General features: G+C 34.3%; 1 protein-coding gene across 2 annotated transcripts in view; it reads right to left on the bottom strand.

The window, feature by feature from the left end:
* CFAP44 (cilia and flagella associated protein 44) overlaps window positions 1–26,899 on the bottom strand; it is a 216,979-nt gene that overhangs the window by 118,202 nt on the left and 71,878 nt on the right. For both annotated transcript variants that reach the window (XM_004475584.4, XM_058295842.2), the window contains exons 16-22: window positions 13,459–13,620; window positions 12,205–12,441; window positions 8,307–8,452; window positions 6,813–7,083; window positions 2,193–2,248; window positions 1,861–2,023; window positions 357–487 (exon numbers count right to left, since the gene is read on the bottom strand). In XM_004475584.4, the coding sequence (XP_004475641.2) occupies window positions 357–487; window positions 1,861–2,023; window positions 2,193–2,248; window positions 6,813–7,083; window positions 8,307–8,452; window positions 12,205–12,441; window positions 13,459–13,620 (1,166 nt within the window). The remainder of the gene's footprint in view (window positions 1–356; window positions 488–1,860; window positions 2,024–2,192; window positions 2,249–6,812; window positions 7,084–8,306; window positions 8,453–12,204; window positions 12,442–13,458; window positions 13,621–26,899) is intronic.

Here is a 26,899-nt window from a genome sequence, read left to right as displayed (position 1 = left end):
GTATTTCATTTAAGTCCTTTGGTTCTATTTGATTTTTGATTTTTTATACCTATATGCTCATGTATGAATTTGATACAAAATAAATCATCAAAAACAGAAAGTAAATATGCATTATATAATTGATGGGTAAAAACCTAACAGCTAAACAAATTTCACAGATTTAAACTAGGAAGGAGTAAGCACAGAGCTCAGGAAGATAGCAGTAGCAGTGACAAGAGGATTCCTTGAGATTTCAAGAGCCGTTGGGTACTTCAGATTACCTCTTATATGGCCACTTCTGCCTAAGCTATTGCAGACTACTATTACTCAAACATATCCTCTCAAACATCTTAACAAGCAGGAAATTTGGATCCTACCTATTCTGTAGCTTCATTAGGCCAAGATGATGCTTCTCTTTTTCCCAAGCTAATTCCTTTTCTACTTGTCGAATTTTATAAATTTTTTTTCTGTTAATCTCAGCACGAATTCTGGAATCTATATCAAAATCCTGCAGAGAAGTAGATTTGTTCATCAATATTGGTACTTGAGCAACAAAAGCTCTGTTTCATACATAGGTACAGATTTTTAAGTTTCATCTCAATTGTATGTTACTTCATAACTCTCCACATTCTAGAAGAGAAAAAATATACTTTTGATCTCCACATTATATGAGATAAGTTCTCAGAATAATGAATAAAGCGATTAAAGCTACATATTATGTTACTTCCCACAATAAAGTAATGAATGCTGACAGAATAATTAGCAAGTATACAAAGTTAAAAATATATTCCCACCACCCCAAAACAAATACTCTAATTTGACCAGCTGGCAGATGATCATGAGCTGAACATCCCCTTCCATGTGATTCCACTCAGGAAAGATGATAAAGTCTTTGAAGTCTCCTTGACATCACCAATTTCTGGCTGAATTGTCCTTCACCAAAGGGATCAAAGTCTACTACGAGGACCATTTCACTCCTGGATTAGAGCCGTCATGTACACTAAATTGTGAATAGTAATTTTTCACCCCAGAGGCATTTGTGTGTTAGGTAACGATATGAGTGTCAAGTGCTTAGCCATAGCACAGTTGTTGATTTTTAAATATCTCACCTATACTCTGGAAGTGGCAACCCTTTTCTTAGTAAAATAGCATAACCTTCTTTTAACTAGTGGTTCATTATGAGATAGATGTCACCAAAGCATTTTATAGATGAAATTAACTTAGTATTTACAGAAATACAGATTGGGCATTCCAGGGGTATACTTAGGATAATAAATTCTGGGTTTCTATTTTATTAGATACTTGACAGTAATTCCATTCAGAAGAAGTACAAAATGAAAAATTTAGCCACTACAGAAAGATAGGGCTTTTCAATAAGTCATAAAAGAAAAAATAACAAAATTAGCTTAAATAATTTGGTCATTGTCCCCATAGCTATACCCATACTAAGTCAACTTTTAGAAACTCTGCAGATCAACCAGGTACTATCTTCTCAATAAATCTGATGAATTGTAGAAATGGGACCAAAGAGAATAAAAGTATACATGCATTTACCCAACTGTTATAACCAGATTCAAACTTATATCATAGGAAGAATTGTGTTTTTTTAAGCATCTGGAAATATATTTATGTATATTTATCTCATCTTGTGACAAAAAAAAAAGTGAGGTAGCGAAATCCCACTTTGCACAATGTAAAGAGGCTCATCTTCATCCAAACCAAGTAGTGTGTCAAGTTCTATAGCAATTTAATTACTGCAAACACATTGGCCAGAAAAAGAAAAACTTAAAGATGATTTTAAGTGTTTCTACTTGTTCGTAAAATAGTAGTCTTGATCTAGAAATAGCATATGTTAAAATTAAAATCAAATTTATTTTATACTTCTCGTGTAAACTGCATATGCTTTGGTAATTCTTCATTCATTTTTAGTAGTTTCCAAAATTCATTCCTCAAAACTCTAAGTTGTTCTCTCTTTCCAGCCTTTATCTCTTCCACTTCTTTCATTAACTTGTCATGTTCTCTTTTTCTCCTGGCATTCTCAATACTGAAAACAGAAATTTAAAAGGCTAACAGGTTAGAAGTCAGAAATAGCATAAGAGAAAATTTACTATTTGGTAATTCGAAAATTCATGTTGTTTGGTCAATTTCTGTAAAATATTGGTTTGTTTTGCAAAAAAGACAAGGCTGGTATATTTTACCAAAAATTCCCATACCTGTAGGCTTTAGGATCTTCAATATCTTCTGGAATTACTTCTGTTTCAATTCCAAACTGTAGGGAGGGAAGAAAAGTACTTACTCATATATAGCCTTCTCAATTGCATAATATTTCCCTTAAAATATCTAATAAAAAGTAAATTGCATTTTTCTTCCAATCTCTAACCATTTTGGGTCTGGAAAAATATCTTCTTAAAAAGTAAACTAGGGGAAATGTGGCAGTTGACTAAACTTATTTGTTCTGGCTTCATTTAAAGGGGTAAGAAAAACTCTTGAAACCTAATCATATATATGCCAAACATTAATATCGTCATACCTCCCTTCCACCAAAAATATGAATTACTAATATTCATGTGTTTTTAACAAAGAATATATACAATTTCTAGGTCATTTATTTCAAAGTACTGTTTTTAGGATATCTTTGCCTATATGTATAATTCCCAAGAATATCCCTTGGGTATACTAAGCTGATTTAAAATATGTATAATTACAAATATACCACACTAATGAAGGATGCTGTTAATGTGGGAAAATGTGGGAGGGATTGGGAACAGGGCATATGGGAATCACCAACATTTTTAATGTAACATTTATGTACTCTAATTATCTTTTTAAAGTAATAAATATATATATTTAAAAATACATATTTATATATTTTAAATTTTAAGAATTTCAAATCATCTTATCAAAAGACAACATACAGTGGAAAATGCACAGATTAGTGAGACACGGAATGATATAGTTCCCCTTCTCGAGAAAGAAAAATATGAAATCAGAAGTATGAGTCTCCATTTAGAAAGAAAATTAGTTTAAATTAAGAGGAACTGTGAAGACAATCACTTAAAAATACATTTGTTTATTCAGGCGATGTGAAGTTAAATGTCTTTGTGCTGTTGAAGAATTATAACCCAATGAACTAAACAAAGATTCTTAGCTTGCTAACTAATCAGGTCTTAAGTAAAATTAAGTCTGTTTATTGCTATTTATTTTTATAACAGTTAGGTCTCTGTTTTGCTTTGCTGTCTTTCATTGTAAGGAAAATAAAGGTTCTCTTCTGATCAAGTTGCTTTATTATAATACCAGTCATTATTCATAGGAAATATAATCCACAATTTTTTATGGCAGTGAAGTTTACTAAAAGGAAAGTCACAAAATATGGCCAGTGCAACAGACAGTGATGCTTAATAAACTACTGACTGGTAATCACTTCAGACATAAATTGATTGATTTTTATTTATTTTTAATCTTTTATTGCCCAGAGCTAAGCACCTTGGTTCTCCAATATCAATGTGAGTTCCAGAATTTGATACCAATACTCAGTCACCTGTGTCCTGGCTGCAGCTGTTTACAGTAAGTTTGAGTTAAACAAAGGTGCTTTCAATAGTTCCAAAATACATGACAATGGTTCTCCTGGCTGCACATTAGAATCATGTGGGAATGTTTTATAAAATACTGGTTCCTGGTTCTCATCTTCAGAGATTCTGATTTAATTATTCTTGAGTAGGGCTCAGGCACCTGTACTTTTAAGGCCAGTTATCCTAACCCCAGCTGATTCTAAAGTTCAGTAAGGTTCAGAACAGACCTATATAAGAAGCTTCCCCCACACACTCTCCAATTCCTTCTGAATAGAATAGATGGAACATAGGGCATTTTTAGGGTATTGGCATTGTTCTGCATGATCTTGCAATAACAGATACAGGCCATTTTAAATTTTGTCAAAACCTATAAAAGTGTATGGTGCAAAATGTAAACCATTGACCATGATTAGTAGCAATGTTTCAATATTTGTATTACAGTTGTAACAAATGTACCATCCACATGTAAAATGTTATTAATAGGGGAGGTTGGGAGAAAGGGAGGGTATTGGGTATATGGGAATTTCCTATATTTTTTTGTAACTTTTCTGTAACCTAAAGTTTCTTTGAAGATAAAGCAGAAAAAGAAAAAAAAAAAGACACTGGGGGAAGGTACAGAAGAAATTATCTAACAGATCTCACAGTGATGAAAGACACAATGAATAAAAAAAAATTTTTATTTTTATTTTTGTATTTTCTTTATTATTATATTTTATTTTCTTAATAATTTTATTTGTTGTGGGGTTTTTTGCTTTGTTTTTGAGGGGGTTTTGAATCACAGAGGGGTCACAACTGTGGCAGGGGAGGATCACTGTTGCAGGGTGTTGGTGATGGGGAGATGTGCGGGAGGTGGGTATCTGGGGCATGCCTCCAAGGCATATGAATATGTTCAAGTGTTCATGGGGTGTTGTCTTGGTGGGTGAAAACCCACACAAGAACTGAAAGAATATTGAATACCCATCCTAGGGAGTCCTGCTACATTTTCTAATAGAGCTGCAAGAATCCTCTGAGAACATAGGTAGTGCCTAGCAAAGGAGAACAGGCCATTAAGCCAGGCCCTTGATACTGATGACTGTACTCACGAACCTTTTCTTGTGAAGTTGAAACTTAGCCTAGTATTATATATTGCCTAAGAGTTACCTCCTGAAAGCCTCCTTATTGCTCAAATGCAACCTCTTTCTAAGCCAAACTCAGCATATAAATGCATTACCTCTCCCCAGAATGGGGCATGTCTCCTGGGGAGGAACCTCTCTGGCACTAAGGGATTATTACCAAGCAGAATAATCCCTGGGTGCCAATGATTATTAAATCTTCAGTCTGCTCATATGCTGGTTGAGCACTAAATCTCAGCAGAGTTACAACATCTATTCTCCAATACATTGGACTTGCCTAGTACAACTAATAAAAGGGTGATGTGGGACAATGCCCATAACCAAAAAACAGAGAGTATCTAAAACTTCAAGCAAGACAGTTCCATTCATCTGCCCCATGGGATCTAAATCCCTTCTCAGTCAGAAACAGAGTAGCATCATCATCCCAAAATCTTCAAGATTGGGGAATGAACAATGGACTAAAGTAAACTTATTATTATTCTATTGTTATTCTTTATAGACTTATTATTATTCTAGCAATGGAAGAACTTGTATTATTGCTATCAAAGCAGTGGCCACCAGAGGTTATGAAGGGAGGGAGAGGGAAGAATAGGTGTAACATGGTGGCATTTTGGGGACATTGGAATTGTCCTGCATGACATTGCAATGATGGACACAAGCCATTACACATTTTGTTAAAACCTATAAAATTGTGTGGAGCAAAGTATAAACTATAATGTAAACTATAGTCCATGGTTAGTAGCAATGCTTCAATATGTGTTCATCAATTGTAACAATTGTACCACACTAATGAAAGAGCTGTTAATGTGAAAGTGGGAGAGGAGGGTAGAGGTGGGATATATGAGAATCTCCTATATTTTTGATGTAACATTTATGTAATCTAAAGCTTCTTTTAGAAAAAAAAATTTTAATGAAGAAAAAGGAAAGTCTGCTTCAGTGATTTAAGAAACATCCACGGCAGTCATATATAGGACACTATTATACAAATGGGCAATGGATTTTTTTCTATTCAATATGGATTTCTTTAGACAAGGTTATCACTAGGTAGAAACAGAGATTTTCTTCTTATTTATATACTTTCTGTTCTGTAATTTCTCTCCCTGAGTTGGACTCTTTCAACAGTAGCCCACTCTCACATTTTGCCGCTATTAATAGAAATTAAAATTTAGCTGTTCAAATCTTCCTTACAATATTTGTGTGATCTTTTGAAGTTGCCTCTCTATTAAATGGGAAGAAATGTGTTTATAGGAATGTTAGTTATGGACTTTCAAACACAATTCCCTAATCTTTAGAAGCAATTTTAGTGACCATTAAATTAAGACTTTATCCAAAGGATCCATTCCAATAATAGAAAATTCAGGTCCTTTGACAGGGCAAAAGGATATATGTTGGAAATCTGAACCCTCAATGCTAATCACAAAGCCAATAATCTATCCTTCCTAAGAATAAAATAATGTACACTGAATCTTTGATCACCACCCACATTGTCATATTCTAATTAAAAGACAATAATATTTTTACAACACTTTTCAAAAGCACACAGTATGGTGTACATTCTATATTTTCCCCTTCAATGAATGAATGAATGAATATATGAAAAGCAAAATACATAAATGATATAAAGATAATAATCGGATTGGTTAGGGGAAAGACACTTTGTTTAGTAGTATTTTGACAATATTCTTTAATCATTAGTTAAAAAGGTTTAAAAGCAATGCAAGTTATTGGTGGTAGTGTGAGATGTTATATATGCTTGTTATGTACATGTTTGTTTTTTAAGTTCACAACTATTATACATTTTTGTTTATGTATGTTTGTGTATGAGTGATATATTTCAATTTTAAAAAGTTAAATATATATATATATCTGGAAAAAAATTGTGCAATTTGAAAAAAAAACTTTAGATCAAGAAAGTGATTGGTTCAGAAAAACTGATAATCTTTTTAATTTGTGGAAATCTACATATTTCATAATAATGGGAATCTAACACCTTTATATTAAATATAGAAGGAGTCAAAGTTATAATAATGATAGGAAGATTAGACAATAACATGAACATGTTTAAACAGTTTTCAATTTTTAAAGAATATGAGCAATTTCACCACTATTTTAAAATAAAGCTTTTGTTGTTGCTATTTCATTGGTTACATACCCTGGGGGATGGCACCTTGGCTTTGATGTCTTTCTCTAACTCTAGTTCAGAAAAAATGCTGAAAACAAAAATATTACTATCTGTTCCAGTAGTCACCAAAAAACGGTCATCAAAGCTAGTACAGATGCTTTTAATACATCCATAATCATTGTCATGCATACTGAAGTGCCAGTAGTGCACCATCTTGGTCAAAGAAGTATCATTCTTACTTAAGACATAGACCCGAATTGCTCCATTGCTCATTCCACAAAACATCATAATTTGGTTAATGCTATGAGACAAAAAAGAAAGTAAATTTTTCTTCATATTAACCTGATAACGACAACATTTAAATTTAAATTAACTGATAAATGACTACATTTTTAATAACAAAGGGTAGAGGGGAAAAGGCCAATTTGAAACTGAGAACTATTTAATTTGGTCTTCAGAAGAATGACTGGCATGTATGCTCAATTTTCAATTAATAAAGGACTAATGAATGATCCAATTGTGATTTCTCTGGAATCAGTGTAACCCTTAAACTTCATTATCTAACTATGTAATAGTATCCTTCTATGTAACAGAAGGTGTGATGATTTGAAGTTACTTTATGAATCCAAAAAGAAAAAGGTTACTTCCTTGAACTAATCTGTACCTGTGGGTATGGGAGCCCTTTTGATTGGACTATGTCAATGAGATGTGACTCAGGTTGGGTCTTCATCCCCTTAATGGAGGTTTATATAAAAGGAGACATAGAGACACACGGGGAAAGGAAGCCAACATTTTTTACCCTGCCACATGAGAGAGGACTTGAGGATCAGTAGCAGTCAAAGCTTAAGCATGAAGCTGCCAGGAGGCTGGGCCCACAGAGCAGTTCAAGTCTGAGGAGGAGATGAGCCTTATGCCTAAGAGCCCACAGCTGAATTTGGGAAGAAGGCAGTGCAGTTGAGACTAAGAGAGGAAGGCCCAGCAAGAGATAAGTCCTATGCCTGATTGCCTACAGTGAGATCCAGGAGATGATAGCTTTTTGGGAAGGAAAGGCAGGGACATTGGCAGAGATGAGCCACCACCTTTGCCACATGGCAGGACAACAGGACCACTAGTAGCTGACTTGGTGAGAGAGCATTTCTGATGGTACTTTGATTTGGACATTTCATAGCCTCAGAAGTATAAACTTTTACCCAAAATAAGACCTCTACTATTAAAGCCAACCCATTCTGGTACTTTGCATTGGCTGTCCTATGGCAAACTAAGACAGAAGGTAAATCCACTAAATTCCATTGTGTGGAAAACAGAAATTCTGACAGAATTTTTGATAGGGGGTATTGAAATACAGTTTTAGGATTAGCTTTGATTCTATTTATTCCTTTAATTTAGTCAATCAAACATCGTTTGAGTGCCCCTCCATTTGGATGGATCATTAAGAATTGACCATATCCATGACAGGCATAAACATTTATACTAAAGAATAAGAATTGTTTTGTGTTTTTTTAAGATTCTTGGAACTATGTTTACCTGAAAGTAATAGTATGAATAGGATTATCATCTGTATCCTCTAGAAAACGGAAATCAAAAGGTTCATCTTTCTGTTCTCTGATATTATTGCTTTCATGATATGGGGGGAATTCACAGTGATATAGAAAACCAGCATCATAGCCACCCTGGAAAAGAAATAAATACAGAAGGAGGTATTTGACTATAAAACACTTAAAACCACATGGGTATTTTTTCATTATTTCACATTTAAAAACATCTATTTCTGTATGATTTCTATGATTTTAAATAGGTTTTATTATTTTTATGAAACCTCTCCATTGTTCATATATATGGAACTATAGAATTATAATAAAAACACATTAAAATTATTTGCTTCTCCTCAAAACTCAATACAAAGGAGATGGCACTTCTAACTATATACTGAGTTCCATTTTACTTCAAATATTCTGAATAAGCAGTGTTTAATAACTGTTTTGCAGATCACTGTTGTCACAGCTAGTTTTCAGGGTAGGATAGTTTTAAACTATTAACTTCCCAGGAAGGACTATTTGGGTAAAATTTAGCCATTTTGTGAAAGGACAAATGATCATCTGGAAGAGCTATCTTGTTCCTAACTGCTTGCTTTCTCTATATAGATCAGGGATTCTTTAAAGGAAATAAATTAAGGGTCAAAACATCTACTCAAGTTCAACTAGGAAATAGAAGACTTGAATGATACTCTAATCCAACTGGACCTAATAGACATATATGGAACACTTCACCCAATAGCAACAGAATACACATTAATCTAAAGTGTACATGGATCATTCTCCAGAATAAACCATTGGATAGGTCACAAAACAAGTCTCAAATTTAAAAAATACTGAAATCATCAACGTATCTTCTCCAACCACAATAGAATGAAGCTAGAAATCAACAAAAAAAGGGAGAAGTGCACAATTCACAAATATATGAAATTGAACCATGTATTCTTAACTAGTGGGTGAAAGAGGAAATTGCAAGGGAAATTAGTAAATATCTTGTATTAGAAGAAGAAATCAAGAATGTTTCCATTTGCAATAGAAACTAAAAGAATCAAATATCTAGGAATAAATGTAACTAAGGACTAATACATAGAAAACTACAAAATACTGCTAAAAGAAATAAAGGAAGACCTAAATAAATGGAAGGACATTCTGTGTTCATGGATTAGAAGACTAATTATTGTGACAATGTCAATTCTACCCAAAACAATTTACAGATTCAATGCAATCCCAATCAAAATGTCAACAGCCTTCCTTGCAGAAATGGAAAAGCCAATCACCAAGTTTATTTGGATGGGTAAGGGGCCCCACCCCAAATAGAAAAAGACATCTTTAAAAAAAAGAATGAAGGTGGAGGACTCACACTTCCTAATCTTAAAACTTATTACAAAGCTACAGTAATCAAAACAGATTGGTACTGGCACAAGGACAAACATGTAGATCAAGAAAATCAAAATGAGAGCTCAGAAATTAACCCTCACATTTACAGGCAACTGATTTTTGACAAGGGGGCAAAGACCACTCAATTGGGAAAGAAGAATCTCCTCAACAAATGTTTTTGGGAAAACTGGATCTCTATATACAAAAGAACGAAGGGGATCCCTACCTCATGCCATATTCAAAAATCAACTCAAAATGGATCAAAATCGAAATGTAAGAACTATGACTATAATACTCCTCAAAGGAAATGTAAGGAAGCATCTTTAGGAACTTATGTTAGGCAATGGTTTCTTAGACTTATACTCAAAGCACAAGCAACAGAGGGAAAAATAAACAAAAAGGACCTCATCGAAATTAAAAATGTTTGTGCATCAAAGAACTTTATCATGGAAGAACAACCTATACAATGGGAGAAAATATTTGGAAATTACATCTCCAATAAGGGTATAACATCCAGAATATATAAGGAAATTCTACCACTGAACAACAAAAAGATAAACAACCAAATTTAAAAATGGACAAAAGCCTTGCCCAAAAAAGATATAGAAATGGCACATGAAAAGAAGTTCAACATCATTAACCATTAGGGAAATGCCCATCAAAACCACAATGAGACACCATTTCACATCTACACAAATGGCTATGATTTTAAAAATGGAAAATTACAAGTTTTGGAGAGGATTTATAAATAGGAACACTTGTTCACTGTTGGTAGGAATGTAAAATGGTGCAGCCTCTTTGGAAGACAGTCTGACAGTTTCTCAGAAAATTAAATATAGAATTAGCATATGACTCAGCAATCCCATGGGAAGAAACATACCCCAAATAATAGAAGGCAGGGACTCAAGCAGATATTTGCATAACAATATTCTTAGAAGCATTATTCCCAATTGCTAAAGGAGGCAACCCAAGTGTCCATCAAATGATAAATGGATAAACCAAATGTGGTATATACATACAATGAAATAGTATTCATCAGTAAAAGGAATGAAGTTCTGATACAAGTAACAACATGGATGAACCTTAGATACATCATGTTGAGTGAAATAAGCCAGACACAAAAGGACAAATATTATATGTTCTCACTGATATTAAACAAGTAGAATAAGCAAATCCATAGAGTCAGAATCTATAATATAGGTACCCAGGGACTGTGTTTGTGGGGAGGAAATGGGTGTTAATACTTAAATTGTATAGAATTTCTATTTGGATGATCAAAAAGTTTTAAAATGGATTTGTGGTGATGGTAGCACATTATGAATATAATTAACAGCACTGAATTATATATTGAATGTGGTTAAAAGGAGAAATTTTAGCTCTAAATATGTTATTATAATAACATTAAAAAAATATCTAGGACTGTACAACACAGTGAACCCTAATATAAATTATGTTCTATAGTTAATAATATAATTATATCATATTTCTTCATCAATTATAACAAATATACCATGCTGATGCATGGCGTTAATAATAGAAGGGTATATGGAAACCCTGTATATTATGCATGATTTTTCTGTTAACCTACAACTTCTCTAGTACCAAAAAAAAAAAAAATCAAAAGACAGAAAGGGTAAAGGCACTAATAAATGGAGTTACATGGTGCTTCCACTATTACTTTCCATTCTTCTTACTACTACTTTCCTTAGAATATTTTCTAAAAGGTAGATTTCTGGGAAAAGGGGAGGATTCAATCTTCATCACTCCTTAAAGCAACAGTCCTTGGCTACTCAGTCTCTTAACCTGGCCAAAGACTTGGGACCAGTTATGAATTTATAATGATCTTTCACATATCTTTTTTGTTAATTATTACATTTTTGGTAGAGGAACTGAAATTGTAGCAAATTTATAATAAAGGAAATCTTTCTTGGTGATAGAAAAAATGTTCTATGACAGGACTAGATAATATATAACTAGAGGATATACTGTTATGACATTGGGATAGCCCCTGAAAACTTGCCTCCTCAATATCCATTTTTCGCTTTTTTCCTTCTTAGCCAAGTCTCAATTTTGTTCAGGTTAGCAATGTTCCCATCAAAAAATATGTTTCCAAATTTCCATGTGGCCACATGGCACAGTTCTAGATAACAAGGTGTAAGCAAGGTCTATAGAATGGTGCTACCATGAAAAGACTATTACTTTAAAAATTAAAAAGCAACAGACCTAACTGGCAAACCACTTAGCCCTTTGCCCTTCTACCCTTGACTCTTCCCATTTGACCTGCCTGGAACATGTATGATTGTCATAGATGACAATAGATATAACAAGTAGACATATAAAAGAGATAATCAGATGATATAAAAATAACCGTATCCCATATTCATTCATCAAAACGCAATTCTTCAATAGCAGCTAATGAATGAAGTCTTATCATAACAGTAAGAAAGAAAAAATGTGCTAGAAAGCAAGGATATTGGGATAGGACCAAGATAAAAATTATCAATATGACTCACCAAAGAAAGCCAGAACTTCCTCGGCTCAGAGTAAAATCCACAGAGGATGTGACAAGGAGTTGAAGGAATAAAGAGTTCAGGTAATGGCTCCTCTTCCTCTGTCTCCTCTTCCTCCTGCTCCTGAAAATACTTTTCTCCATCTTCTCCCATCTCTTCTATAAGTTGCTTCCTCCTTTCTTCCCTTTCCTGCTCCTTCAACTCCTTTTGTTTCTTTCTCTTTTCAATTTCAATAAATCTCTTTTGCAAAAGAGACAGTAGGAAGATATAAAAACAACTGTAATCACATTCATTCATCTACAAAATTGAGGGTGAAAAAGAGAATAGAAGGAAGATAGGGTCCTAGAAAAACTCATATTCTGACATGACAAATAATGTCATTTAAAAATAATTATCAATTTGGGGATGTATTTTTATCATTAAAACTTTCAAATCATTAAATGACTATCCTTTTCATTTTGCCCCCACCAATCTTGGTTTTATAGAACTTAGTCATTTCTCTCCTAATAGAGACATTACATACATTTCTCACAGAACCTATCATTGTCAGTCCATGAATTGGGCAGACTGAAATAATCTACAAGGGGAATTGTTTCCAATATCAGTAATATTGTGATTTAGACCCTCATCATCTATCAACTGGTCATTGCAAAACCTTCTAATATTGTTCTCCCTACCCCTCCATCTTTAACCTCTTCATCCTCTTTACCCTTCAGAATTATCTTCTAATTTGTAGAATCTCATCACATCAATCACCTCTTCACAATGGATCCCAGTGGCCCAAGAATTAAGTTGAAATGTCTTGGCTGTCATTTAAGGAGCCTCATTTGGAGGTCGCAGACTCCTGTCATACCCCTCTGCAAATTTCACCCTTCCATTTCAGCAGTCCATTCTTCATTTTCTAAAAGCACTTAAAATTCTCATAATTCTACCTTCCCTTAGGACTTTTAATTCCCTCCACACCATTTTCATCATCTCAAAATCCTTGCCATTCTTTAGGTATTATATTTCCACTGTGCAGCCATCTTTCACTCCTCTCCAACTCCTCCATAAGAATCATAAATCCTTTCTCTGCACACTCCTAAAATTTCTTTCTGTGCACCTTGATATTAATACTTACTCACTTTTGTCCTCTAATACAGTTAGCTGCTTTCTCACTATATTATAAGCTCCCTTAGCTCAGAATCTATGTCTTATTCTTTTTTCATATATTCTTTAGCACTTAACATTAGAAGATAATGCAAGGATATCCCATACCATAATCTTAGATTTGACACTTGTGAAATGGAAACATTTTAAGCACATGTCTTTGATTTCATAGGAAATTATATCATGATCCTCCAATTCCTCCTTTATGTCTGGAAGTGGAGCTTCAAGAACATAGCCATTCTCACATATAATCAGTAGAGTATTTTCAGGCTAAGGAAAAAAAGATTAAACATATCATGTATTAAACATTTTTTCAAAAGATACTTAATTCCTCATCACAGTTATTAATGGTAATAAATCAAGTTGAAACTTCTTTATACTAAAAATTAGATTCAGATTTATTTCCTTTAGATATATCACAACATATTTTCTAAAACCAAACATACAGTTGTGAAATCTGTTAACTAAAATAATAGAATATTAAAATTAGGACTGGCAAGGAAAATCTGCAGGGTGTAGATGGCATATTCAGTCTCAACCTCCATGAATGGCTTATTCTATATTTGCCTGAGTTCATTATGTGAATATTCCCAAGGTTTTTGTCCTTCTGCCTCTTTCCTCACTCTCTATAAACTCTCCCTGTGAAATCTTATAGACAGCTCAAGGCTTAATTATCACTCACATACATTAGATTCCAAATTAATCTTTTCATTCCAGATCACTCTCTCAAGCTCCAAAACCATGCATTTAACCATGCAAGGGAAATCCCCACCAAGATATTCCACAGACAAATCATTCCAATTGTTCATTTATTCATTCACTTATTTCATTCTACAATTATGTATTATATACGTACTAGGTACCATGACTTGCTGCAAAGGTGCCATGAGATCAAGGAGGTTATGCAAGGCTTCTACAGAAGGTGGTACCTGAGCTTAGGAGATGAAGGATGAGTAGAAGATAATTATGTAAAAGGTTAGGGGAAGGTTTGAGACAGCATTCGATCCAAAGAAAATACCATGTACAAATGTCCTGTGGTAGGAGAAAACTTCACATTAAAGAAATTGGAAGAAAATCTGTGTGACTGATGTGCAAGAAGTAAAGTATGTTTGGAAAGGAATACACATGGTAACAGAAGAGGATGCATGGGTGGTCATGCAGGGCTCCCTAGTCAAGGTTAAAGATTTTCATATTTATTTTTTACCCATTCTTTTTTTTTAAAGGAGCTTTAGATTACATAAATGTTACATTGAAATTATAGGTGATTCCCATATTCACTACCCTCTACCCTCCCACACTTTCCCCCATTAACATCTTTCATTAGTGTGTACATTTGTTACTACTGATTACTGAGGCATTGCTACTAAGCATGGTCTATAGTTTCCATTATGTTTTACACTTTGCACTACACAATTTTATAGATTTTGACAAAATGTATAAAGATTTATGATATTCATTTTAAGAACAACAGAAAGCTTTAAAGGGTAGGGTATAAGGGAATCCCCTATCTTTTTTATATAACTCGTCTGTAATCTTAAACTTCTTTAAAAATAAAGTTAAAAAATTCTAACAGGAAACAAAAAGAGCTCAATCTAAAAAGTCTACTCTTCAAATATCCCACTTTCTTATCTCAACCTTTCTCCCTTCCATCCTGTTCCTGCGGCCACTCCTACTCTGGTAGTTCTCTAATGTCAGAGAGATACCCTACCCCATCCCCCTCTATTAATAACATCTTACACAAGTGTGGTACATTTGCAACAATTGATGAACATATATTGAAGCATTGCTATTATACTAACCACGGTCTATAGTTTACAATATGGTTTACACTTCACACCCTACAATTTTATAGGTTTTGACAAAATGTATAATGACCTGTATTCACCACTGCAAAATCATGTAACCCAATTCCAATGCCCTTTGAGGCCTGGGCTAGAGGATCGTTGGCAAGTCACAGTCAAAGGGCTTAGCTCAAATACATAATCCCGTTGCCATACTGGAGTTGGAATTAGGGAAAAGTGGATAGGAATCTGAATTTATTTGTTTGGAATCTGATGAGGTCAAGGTCAACTAAATCCTGAAGGTGCTCTCAGAGAGAGAAGAAAGTATCAGCACACTGATGTAGCCAGCTACTGAAGATGATGTAAGGAAGGAGTTGGCGTTGTTGACACAATGGTGTCCAGGTCCCTCCCCAATGACCTTTTTCTTTAAAATCTTGTTCTTCCATTGGTATTTAATCCTCAAATTTTTTTAAAAAGTCCTAAAAATGCCCTACATGCCACCAATTCTTCCCTTCCCCTCCCCTCAGAAACCCTGGTAACTACGATCTTCATGAGCTCTTAAAAATGATAATAGAGTCCAATGGATGGCTGTGGGAATGTGCAAGTTGTAAAAATCACTGGAGATGAGAACAAAAAGCTCAGAAGGCTGATTCTGTTTGATCAATTATCCACCTAGTGTTGATATTATTCAGAACACTTTCTTGCTTTTGGGATGAATATTATCCAGTTTTTAACACACAGGATCAACTAGTTGGTCAGAATATGACAGCAATATAAAGAAAACTTATGTAACTGAATAACAAGGGCCTCAAAGGAGCAGAGTTTTTATTTTAATTTTATGATTTCCAAATCAGAAAAGCAATACATGAATATTGCTACAAATGAAATAATGCAATACAGAGATATATAAAGGAAAGCTAAATATTACTCTTCTACTGCTCTTTCCCCAACTGGATATAATGAATGCTAAGAACTTGATGGGTATCCTTCCACATTTTACTCCTCAGAATTTTTTCAAAAAGGTACAAAGTTTTTCACTTATAAGTAGTGAACATATCATCAAGCAGAGTTCATGAAAATAACCAGGCACAGAAGGAAATAAATGATCAGTGAAACAAAGATAATACATAAAATCTATAAAGACTTGAAACTCTGAAATTATCAGAGTCTAAAAAACAATTATGCTTACTATGTTTAAACAAATAAAAGAAAACATTGAAAATATCCACAGGAAACAAGAAGGTATAAAAACCAACAAAGGAGATATGAAAAATAGCTAAATAAAATGTCAAGAACCAAAAGATACAAATTTGAAATTAAGAACCAGAGAGTAGTTTTAATAATAAGTAAGACAGTTGAAAGAAAACTAGTCAGTAGAAGATAGATGAGAAGAAAACTTTAAAATATGGCCAGGGAGATTTTTTTAAAAGCTAGAAAATACAGAAGATAGACTAAGAGATTTAGAGTATATGATTGAGAAAGTTTAATATCAGAGTGCCAGACAGAGGAGAGAAAGAGAGAAGGGAGCAAAAAGCAACATTTCAAGACAAATTGGCTAAAATTTTTCCAAAACTGATGTGATTTACAAATAAATAAATTCAAGACATTCCAAAATTCCAAGATCCAGGCATATTGGAATGAAACTGCAGAAAACCAAAATAAAAGAGAAAATCTTAAACACAGCCAAAAGAGAAATATTACCATCAAAGAAGTGATAATCATACCAATAGATAACAGAGAATAACTACTATCTAGAATTCTATGCCAATAAAAATAACCTTCAATAATGAAAGAACAATTTTCCAAAAGCACAAAAAAATGAGAGCTGTCAACATTAGAGATGTAGTGCAAGGAGGTTCTGAAGGATGTGCTACAGGCAGAAAGAAAAGCTCCCAGATGCAAAGAGAAATAAAGAGCAAAGAAGTCATAAATACGTGGGTAAATAAGTGAGTAAGCATTAATTGAATATGTCTTGTGAAATATTTATTTTTTCAATATCACAATATAGTTATTATTAAAATATGCAAGAGTAGAATATCATTCCAAAAGCAAAGTAGAGGGAAGATTCTAAGGTGCTTGCATTGTCTGGCAGAAGGGTAAAGAACTGATTAAAATTAAACTTAAAATTACATGAATGAGAACATATATCAAAATGTAAGGTAACGGGCTTCTGGTCAACCAAGAAGGCAGTGTGAGACTCACCAGGGTGCCATTCTCCCACAGAATCTGTGAAGAACTAGCAAAATCTGGTGAACCATCTTCCTGAGAACTCCAGAAAATAAAGAGCTACACTAATTGGGAGTGGTGGTTTGAAACTGTATGTATTCCAGAAAAGCAAGTTCTTAAAGTTACTCCATTCCTATGGGTGTGATAAGTAGTATCTTGTGATGAGACTACTTTAGTTAAGGTATGCCCCATGCCATTCAGGATAGGTCTAAATCTTCTTACTGGAGTCCTTTAAAAGAGAATGCAATTCAACAAAGAGAGACAAAGCCACAGAAGCGAGAAGCTGAAATCAATGAAACCCAGAAGAAAAGGGAGAGAATAGGAGACTCTGCCATGTGCCTTGCCATATAGCAGAGGAGTCAAGGAACACCAGCAGCTGGTCTTTGAGAAGAAAGCATCACTTTGATAATGCCTTGATTTGGACATTTTTCTCAGCCTCAGAACTGTAAGCTAATAAATTCCCACTGTTAAAGCGAATGCACTCCATGGTATCTCCTTTGAGAAGCTTAACAAACTAAAACACTGCATGAGTGCTAAATCAAGAAAACAAGCTTTAAAAAATGGAAGGAGAAGGAGAACTTTGGGGGTACCCTTATCCTTACTAGCCCCTTCTCCAACTCCTAACTAGTGCAATGTGGGGCCATCCTGCACTCCCATTGTGAACCCCTGGCTCTGAGGGGCAGAATCACCCAATGTGCATACTGTGGTGTGTGCACCCAATGTGCATTCCTGTAAACTGATCAATTCCTAAGGTCATGAGTAAGCACAATCCCAGGAGAAATAGAGGATCAGAGAAGAGAGAGAAGAAGCTGCTATTCATTTCACCTTCAGCTGATTTTCTTGAGAGGAGAGCTAAACTCTGCAGAAAAGCACCAGCCAACAAAGAGATAATTTGAAAAGACTGTAAAAGGTGCTGTTGTGTTTTTTGTTAGTTCCTGTCACTCCAAGAAATCCCTGTCAAATTACTAGATGGACACAAACTTATGGGGCAGATAGCTCAGGGATTAAATCCCATAATAAACACATAAGTATATCAAAATGTATCATGTGCAACAAATGATTACAAGAAAAACAAAGAAACATAAAATCATGGCACAACCAAAGGAAAAAGATAAAAATTCAGAAAATAAGAATAAATAACTTTGGACATACCAGAAAAAGAATTTTAAAAAATAATCTTTGATATGCTCAAGGAGATAAAGGAAAACACAGAGAAAGAACTAAATTATATCAGGAAAATAATGAATGAACAATATGAGAATCTAAATAAAGAGAGAAATCTTTTAAAAGAACAGAAGTATGGAATTGAAGACTACAATAACAGAAATGAAAAATCCTTAGAGAGTTTCAATAACAGAGTGGAGTTGGCAGAAGAAAGAATCAGTGAACTTGAGAACAATTGAAATGATTTATGCTGAGGAGCAGAAAGAAAAAAATAATGTAAAACAGTGAACAGAGCCTAAGCGAGCAGTGGGACACCATCAAGCCACTCAACATATATATTAGCATCCCAAAGGAAGAAGAAATAGAAAAGGGGAAGAAAGAATGTTCAGCATCTTAATGGCAGAAAAATTCCCCAAATTAACAAAAGATATGAATATGCACATTCAAGAAGTCCAATGAGGATAAAAACAAAGAGAAAAAGACTCAGGCAAATAGTAGTCAAACTATCAAGCGCCAAGGAAAAGGGGAGAATTCTGATGTTGAATATAATTCCTATAGTAAACACAAAGAAAAATGTATTAAAGATACCTAAAGAAAGAACTCAGAAAGAGCTCACAGTGGTACACTACAAAAATATGAATATAGCTTTAAGGAAGATTGAGGAACAAAAAAAAAGAACAAAACTTGCAAAGAACAAATAACAGAATGGCAGAAGAAACTCTAGTATTATCAGCAGTTAAATGGGAATGGATTAAACTCTCCATTCAAAAGGCAGAGATTGAGAGAATGGGTCAAAAAGCATGACCCAACTATATGCTGTACACAAGAGACTCACCTTAAATTCAAAGACACAAGTAGGTTGAAAGTGAAAGAAGAGAAAAATTATACCATACCAGTAGTAACCAAATGAAAGCTGGGATAGCAATAATAATACTAGACTTACATCAAAAACTTGTGAAAGAAAAAGAATGTCATGATATACTGACAAGGAGGGTCAATTCAACAAGAATAAACTAGAATAAAAACATATATGCACCTAACAGGAGAATAATAAATGTATATGCACTTTACAGCAAGAAAATATTGACATATATTAAGGTAGAAGTAGGTGGCTGTATGTGAGTAACATGGAAATTCAATACACTATTTTCAACAATACAGCATCTAGACAAAAGTTCAAAAAGGATATACAAGACTTGAATGATACTCTTAACTAGACCTAACAGTGTATTTAAAACACTTCACCCAAGAGCAGGAGATTGCACATTCTTCTCTAGAACACATGGATCATTCTCCAGGATAAATCATATGTTAGGTCACAAAACAGGTCTCAGTGAATTTTAAAATATTGAAATTATACACCATATCCTCGCTGATCACAATCGAATGAAGCCAGAAATCAATAAACAGAGAAAGAGTTGGAAAATTCACAAATTTATGGAAATTAAACAACCAATGGGTCAAGGAAGATATCAAAAGGGCAATTAAGACATATCCTGAGGCATATGAAAACAATATCACACACAAAACATTCCAAACTTAACAAACATACCAAAATTTACAGGATACAACAAAGGCAGTGCTGAGTGGGATAGTTATGGCTCTATATGCTTACATTTAAAAAGAAGAAAGATATCAAATCAGAGACATAGCCTCACAACAGGAAAGTTTAAGAAAAGAAGAGGAAACCAAAACCAAAGCAAGCAGAAGGAAGGAAATAATAAAGATTAGAGCAAAGATAGATGACATTTTAAAAAACAATAGGGAGAATCAACAAAACCAAAATTTGGTTCTTTGAAAAGATCAATAAAAAGTGGCAAATCTTTATCTAGACTGACAAAGAAAAATTGAGAGAGGATGCAAATAAGTAAAATCAGAAATGAAAGGTGGGATATGACTATAGACTGCACAGAAATAAAAAGGATTCAAAAGGGATACTATGAATAACTGTAATATGAACAATCCAGATAACGTAGATGAAATGGACATATTCTTAGAAACACACAAACTATTGACACTGACTCAAGATGAAATAGAGGGAAACGGACTTTGGCCCAGCGGTTAGGGCGTCCGTCTACCATATGGGAGGTCCGCGGTTCAAACCCCGGGCCTCCTTGACCCGTGTGGAGCTGGCCATGCGCAGTGCTGATGCGCGCAAGGAGTGCCGTGCCACGCAAGGGTGTCCCCCGTGTGGGGGAGCCCCCACGCGCAAGGAGTGCACCAGTGAGGAAAGCGGCCCAGCGTGAAAAGAAAGTGCAGCCTGCCCAGGAATGGCGCCGCCCACACTTCCTGTGCCGCTGACGACAGAAGCGGACAAAGAAACAAAAGCAGACAAAGAAACAAGACACAACAAATAGACACCAAGAACAGACAACCAGGGGAGGGGGGGAAATTAAATAAATAAATAAATCTTTAAAAAAAAAAAAAAAAAAAGATGAAATAGAAATGCTCAACAAACCAATAACTAGTAAAGAGACTGAATCAGTAAGCAAAACTCAGCCAGCAAAGAAAAGGTCAGAACCAGATGGCTTCACTGGTGAATTTTACCAAATACTGAAAGAAGAAGAAATACCAACTCTGCCCAAAGTCTTTCAAAATTATGTTGAAAAGGTACCACTTCCCAACCCATTCTATGTGGCCAATACCTTAATACCTTAGCCAGATGAAGATATCACAAGAAAAGAAAATTACAGACCAATATCCCAAGAAATATAGATATAAATATCCTCAATAAAAACTAGCAAACCAAATCTAACAGCACATTAAAAGAATTATACACTCTGATCAAGTGGGATTTATCCCAGGTACGCAAGGGGGTTCAACATAAGAAAATCAATAAATATAATACACAACATTCATAGAATGAAGAAAAAATCCACACCAATGTTCATATTGGCATTATTCAAAATTGCCAAAAGTTGGAAGCAACCCAAGTGTCCATCAATAGATAAATGGATAAACACAATAGGTTTTAGACTTATAATGGAATATTATTCAGCCATAAAAAGGAATAAAGTTCTGACACATGCAACAACATGGTTCAGTCTTTAAGACATCATGTTGAGAGCCAGACACAAACAAATATCCTATGAGCTCTGATATGTCATAATTAGAATATACAAGTTGATGGGGTCAGAAACCAGACTAAAGTTTACCAGGGGCTGGAGTGGGAGTTGAAAATGGGGAGTTAATGCTTAATTGGTACAGAATTTCTGTTTGGATGATGGAGAAGTTTTGATTGATGTTAATGAAGGTAGCACAACATTGTGAATGTAATTAACACTGCTGAATATAAATTTGAATGTGGTTTAAAGGGGAAATTTTAGGTTGCATACACATATGTTGCCTGAATAAATTTTTTTAAAATAAAGGACCGTACAGTGTAGTGAAACCTAATGTAAACTATGGCCTACAATTAATTGTATAATTATAATAATATTGTTACATCGATTTTAACAAAGCAACCATGCTAATGCAAAATGTTATTAGAGATAAACTGTCAAAGGGGGCACTATATTGGAACTCAGTTTTTAACTGCATGGTTTTTCTGTAAGCCTACTATTTCTTTCATAAAAAAAAAAAATAGTAAGCTAACTATTAAAAGAACAGATACAGATGCATAACTTCAAACCAGTAGAAGAATTGGCATTATTATAAAGAATCAGTTTAAAATAAGGAAATTAAGGAAAGAAAAATAAAGAAAATATGTGTGGGAAAAAGATAATAAAGCACAAAATAATATGTTAGATTAAAACCAAAATAAACAGCAATTACATTACTTGTAAATGAATTAAATGCTCTAGATAAAAAACAAAGATTATCAGTTTGGATTTTTTTAAAAACTCAACTGTTTACACAAGATACATCTAAAACATAAACATTACCAGAAATAAAAGGTAACTTCATAAGTAGAAAAGGCTTAATCCATAATAAAATGAACAATTTAGGGAAGCGATGTGGCTCAAGTGATTGAGCTCACACCAACCACATGGGAGGTCCCAGGTTCAGTCCCTGGGACCTCCTGGAGAAGGCAAACTGGCCAACGGGTAGATACAGCAAGTTGATGCAACAAGATGATGCAATAAAGAGACCCAAAGAGGAAAGGTAATGAGAGACACAACAAACCAGGGAGCTGAGGTGGCTCAAGTGATAGAGTGCCTTTCTCCCATATGGGAGGTCCCAGGTTCTGTTCCTAATGCCTCTTAAAGAGAAGACAAGCAGACAGCAAGTGCAAACAATGGGGGAGTGGGGAAATAAATAAAATAACTCTTTAAAAAGAAAATTAACAATTTAAATTCTGTATTTACTCAATAGCATGGCTTCAAAATATATAAAGCAAAAAGTGACAACCACAAGGGAAAATATGCATTCAAAATAATAGATTTTGGGAAGCAGATTGTGGCTCACCTGATAGAGCTTCCACCTACCATATAGGAAGTCCAGGGTTCTATACCCAGAGCCACCTGGCCCTTGTGCAAGCTGGCACACATGGAGTGCTGCCACACACAAGGAGTGTCGCCCTGCACAGGTGTGGCCCCTGCACAAGGAATGCCCCCCACACAAGGAAATGCAGCCCACCTAGCAGTGGTGCCACCTACATGGAGACCTGACGCAGCAAGATGACACAACAAAAAAGAGACACAGAGAAGAGATAATATGAGGCACAGTGAACTAGGGAGCTGAGGTGGAACAAGAGAATGATCACCTCTCTCCCACTCTAGAAGGTCCCAGGATGGGTTCTCAGAGCCACCTAATGAGAATACAACAGACACAGAAGAACACACATCAAATGGACACAGACAGCAGACAATGGAGGTGGGAAGGAGTGGGGAGAAATAAGAAAAATACAATACAATAAAATAAAAAACAATAGATTTTAAAACATCTCTCAGCAATTGATATAAAAAGCAAATGTAAAATCAAAATGATATAAAAATTTAAACTATATAATTAAAGTCTTGAACTAAAAGATATATGTAACTGCATATAATTAGAATATACAACGTTTTCAAGCACAAGAAGAACATTTATAAAATTTGTCTCAACAAATTTGAAAGGATTAAAATAATATGTCTTGTTCTTTTATTAAAATGCAATTAAGAGTAAATATAAATCAATTTATAAAGATGAAATTAGATTAGTGGTTATGTAGGGCTGGGAAAGGAATGCTAAGGGGCATGGAGTCTTTCTTTTTGGAGTAATAAAATTGTTCTAAAATTTTTGAGATGATGAATGTACAACATTGTGTGATTATACTAAAAGCCATTGATTACATACTTTGGATAGATCATATGGTATGTGAATATATCTCAATAAAACTCCTTAATAAGCAGATAAATAATTGTGTAAAACAGCAATTAATCTAGAAATCAACAATAAAATGATATTTGAAATTTAACATGTTTAAAAATCAAGAAACACTTTTAAATCATTCATGGGTCAAAGAAGGATCAAAATGAAACTGAAAAAATATTTTGAACTAAATGAAAATGTAGTATAATGAATATAGTACATTGTCAAAACGTGGGATACATCTATGTTTATCTAGCTCTAGATGTATATAAAACAAAAAGGCTAACAATTAACAAAGTATATATAGACATATAAGAAGTTTAAAAAAGAACAAAATAAACTCTAAGAAAATAAATTGATGGAAATAATAAAAGAATATAATTTAATGAAATAGAAAACACAAGAGTTAATAAAGTCAAAAGTGTCTTGTAGGGAAGCAGAATTGGCCCAATGGATAGGGCATCTGCCTACTATATGGGAGGTCCAGTGGTTCAAATCTGGGGTCTCCCTGACCCGTGCGAACCTGGCCCATGTGCAGTGCTGATGCACACAAGGAGTACCGTGCTACACAGAGGTGTCCCCCACATAGGGGAGCCCCACGTGCAAGGAATGCACTCCATAAGGAGAACCGCCCAGCGTGAAAGAAAGTGCAGCCTGCCCAAGAATGGCGCTGCACACACGGAGAGCTGTCACAAGATGATGCAGCAAAAAGAAACTCAGATTCCCGGTGCCACTGATAAGGATAGAAGCAGTCATAGAAGAACACACAGCAAATGGACACAGAGAGCAGACAACTGAGAAATAAATAAATAAATCTTTTTTTTAAGTGCTTGTAAAAACAATAAAATTGACAAACCTCTAATAAGATTGGGAGAGAGAGAATAGAATTAACCGGCAAAACAAAAGAAATGGAGATATTCCTACAGACCCTGTAACGTTAAGGCTGTTATGAAATCTATAGGCCAATACACTTGAAATTCAAAAGAAATGAGCAAGTTTCCTAGAAAAAAATCTACTTAACAAAATACAATTTTAAAAAAACTAGATCTGAATATTACTTTAATCATTAAAGTACTTGAATCATTACTTACAGTCATTTCAAAAAGAAAACTCCAATACTCTGCTACCATGTCTGCCAAACATTCAAAATTCTAATGTGGCACAAATTCTTCAAGAGAATAGAAAAAAGGAACATACCCTAGCTCATCTTAGGAAGCTATTATAGAATAATCTTAATAACAAACCTGATAATAACAAGATAAAGACAGAAAATTACAACTCAACTTCATTTATTAACATAGATTAAAAATCCTAATAAAATATTACCAAACTGAATTCAATAACATATGAAAAGTTTGCTAACACAGCTATTTTGACAGAAAGCAACTGGTCCAACCAGCATTCAAGAGGCTAAGATCCCACAAGAAGGGAAATTCATTGAGATGAGCTGGATATTCTCTGCAACTTTTTCTCCCAAGGACATTGGCCAATTTATTGCATAGACCTAGAAGTTAACAAGAACGTGGTGTCCTAGAATTTTAAGCACTCTCTCAGAAATAAAGATACAAAAGCTGAAGTTTAAGATTAGAAGAAAGTTAGGACTTGAAAGAATGAGATCCCAGAAAAAAAGGGACATACTAAAAAATGAGCTCAACATTCTTCTGGGATTTTGCCTTTGAAGCATTTACACAATCCTGAGCTACATGGAAATATGATTTACTCATTTCATCTAAATCATCACATTGTTTATTTCACCTTCATTTTTGAGGACTATTTTCACTGGGTAAGCTGTTTTCTTTTAGTATATTATAGCCCTACATATTGAAAAGATCAAATGTTATTAAAAATCTCTCTACAAAGAATAATGTAGGCCCCAACAATAGAAAAGGCCTCTTTTTATAAGAACGGAAATACCTGAATCCCAAAACTGGCAAGAACATTACAAGAAGGGGAATTATCTATCATTCTTATGAAGATAGGTACAAAAATTCTCAATATTGGAAAATGTAATGTCTCTGTGTGTGTATGCATGTTAAAAATAGTGAATTAATGTGTGCCAAGGTGATGAGAGAAAGGCCATTTTAGGCAGGGAGATCAAGTTCAAGAACACAATGCATGAAACTGTGAGGCTTGTTTGGGAAACCCAAATCATCCCTTATGCCAGAAACAAAGAATGCAAGGGGTAAATTTAGATTTAGAAAGGTAATTAAGCCAGTTTTGCAGTCTGAGAGACATTCCTGAAGTTCAGTCTATAATCTGTATCTTTACAAAAGGGCAAATATTGTATGTTTGCACTGATATGAAATACCTAGAATAAGCAAATTCATATATACTATAAGTACTTTAGAAGTTAACAAGAGCTGAGGGCAGGAGGAATGCAGATCTATTCTGTAATTGGTACAGAGTTTCTGTTTTGGATAATGACAAAGTTCTGATAATGGATAGTTGTGATGGTAGCACAACATTGTAAATGTTTAATTCCACTGAATTGTACACTAAAAATGACTAAAATGGCAAATTTTATGTAATATACATGTTACCACAATAAAAACATCTGTGTTTAGTTCTAAAACAGCAAAGACAAAAAAGACCGGAAATCTGTAATTCCTTCACAAAATTAAGGAGTACTTTTATCTGATATGCTAAGGAGTTTAAACTTTATTCTGTAGCTGTTGAACTATGAAATTCATCATTATTATTATCTTGGTACCAGCGTAGTGCCTAGTTGAGATATTCAATCAATATTCTAGATGACTGAATTATCCTATGCTCACTCTCAGGAAAATCAGAAGCATTAAATGAGTCTATTAATCAATACTGAATCATCAGTGGTCAGTAGGAGAGAGACAATGGGAGATTAGAAGAGGAGATAGAGGTAGAATAGGGGCAAAGCAGAATTAAAGATAGAAGAAAGGTGAGGTAAAATACACTCTTGCCTTAGAGTTGAGCTTCTAAATGTCAGCAAAACTGACCTAAAGTCCCTATTGTTGAAACAAAGGCTGATATAACTGTCTTGACAATGGAAGAAAAAGGTGGTGAGGAGAGGGCAGAGCTCCTGAGTGATGCCCTACAATACTTTACTGAAA

Source organism: Dasypus novemcinctus, chromosome 4, assembly GCF_030445035.2.
Source record: "Dasypus novemcinctus isolate mDasNov1 chromosome 4, mDasNov1.1.hap2, whole genome shotgun sequence".
Lineage (NCBI taxonomy): Eukaryota > Metazoa > Chordata > Mammalia > Cingulata > Dasypodidae > Dasypus > Dasypus novemcinctus.
Note: the sequence above shows the minus strand (reverse complement) of the source record. Positions and strands in the feature narration are given on the sequence as shown.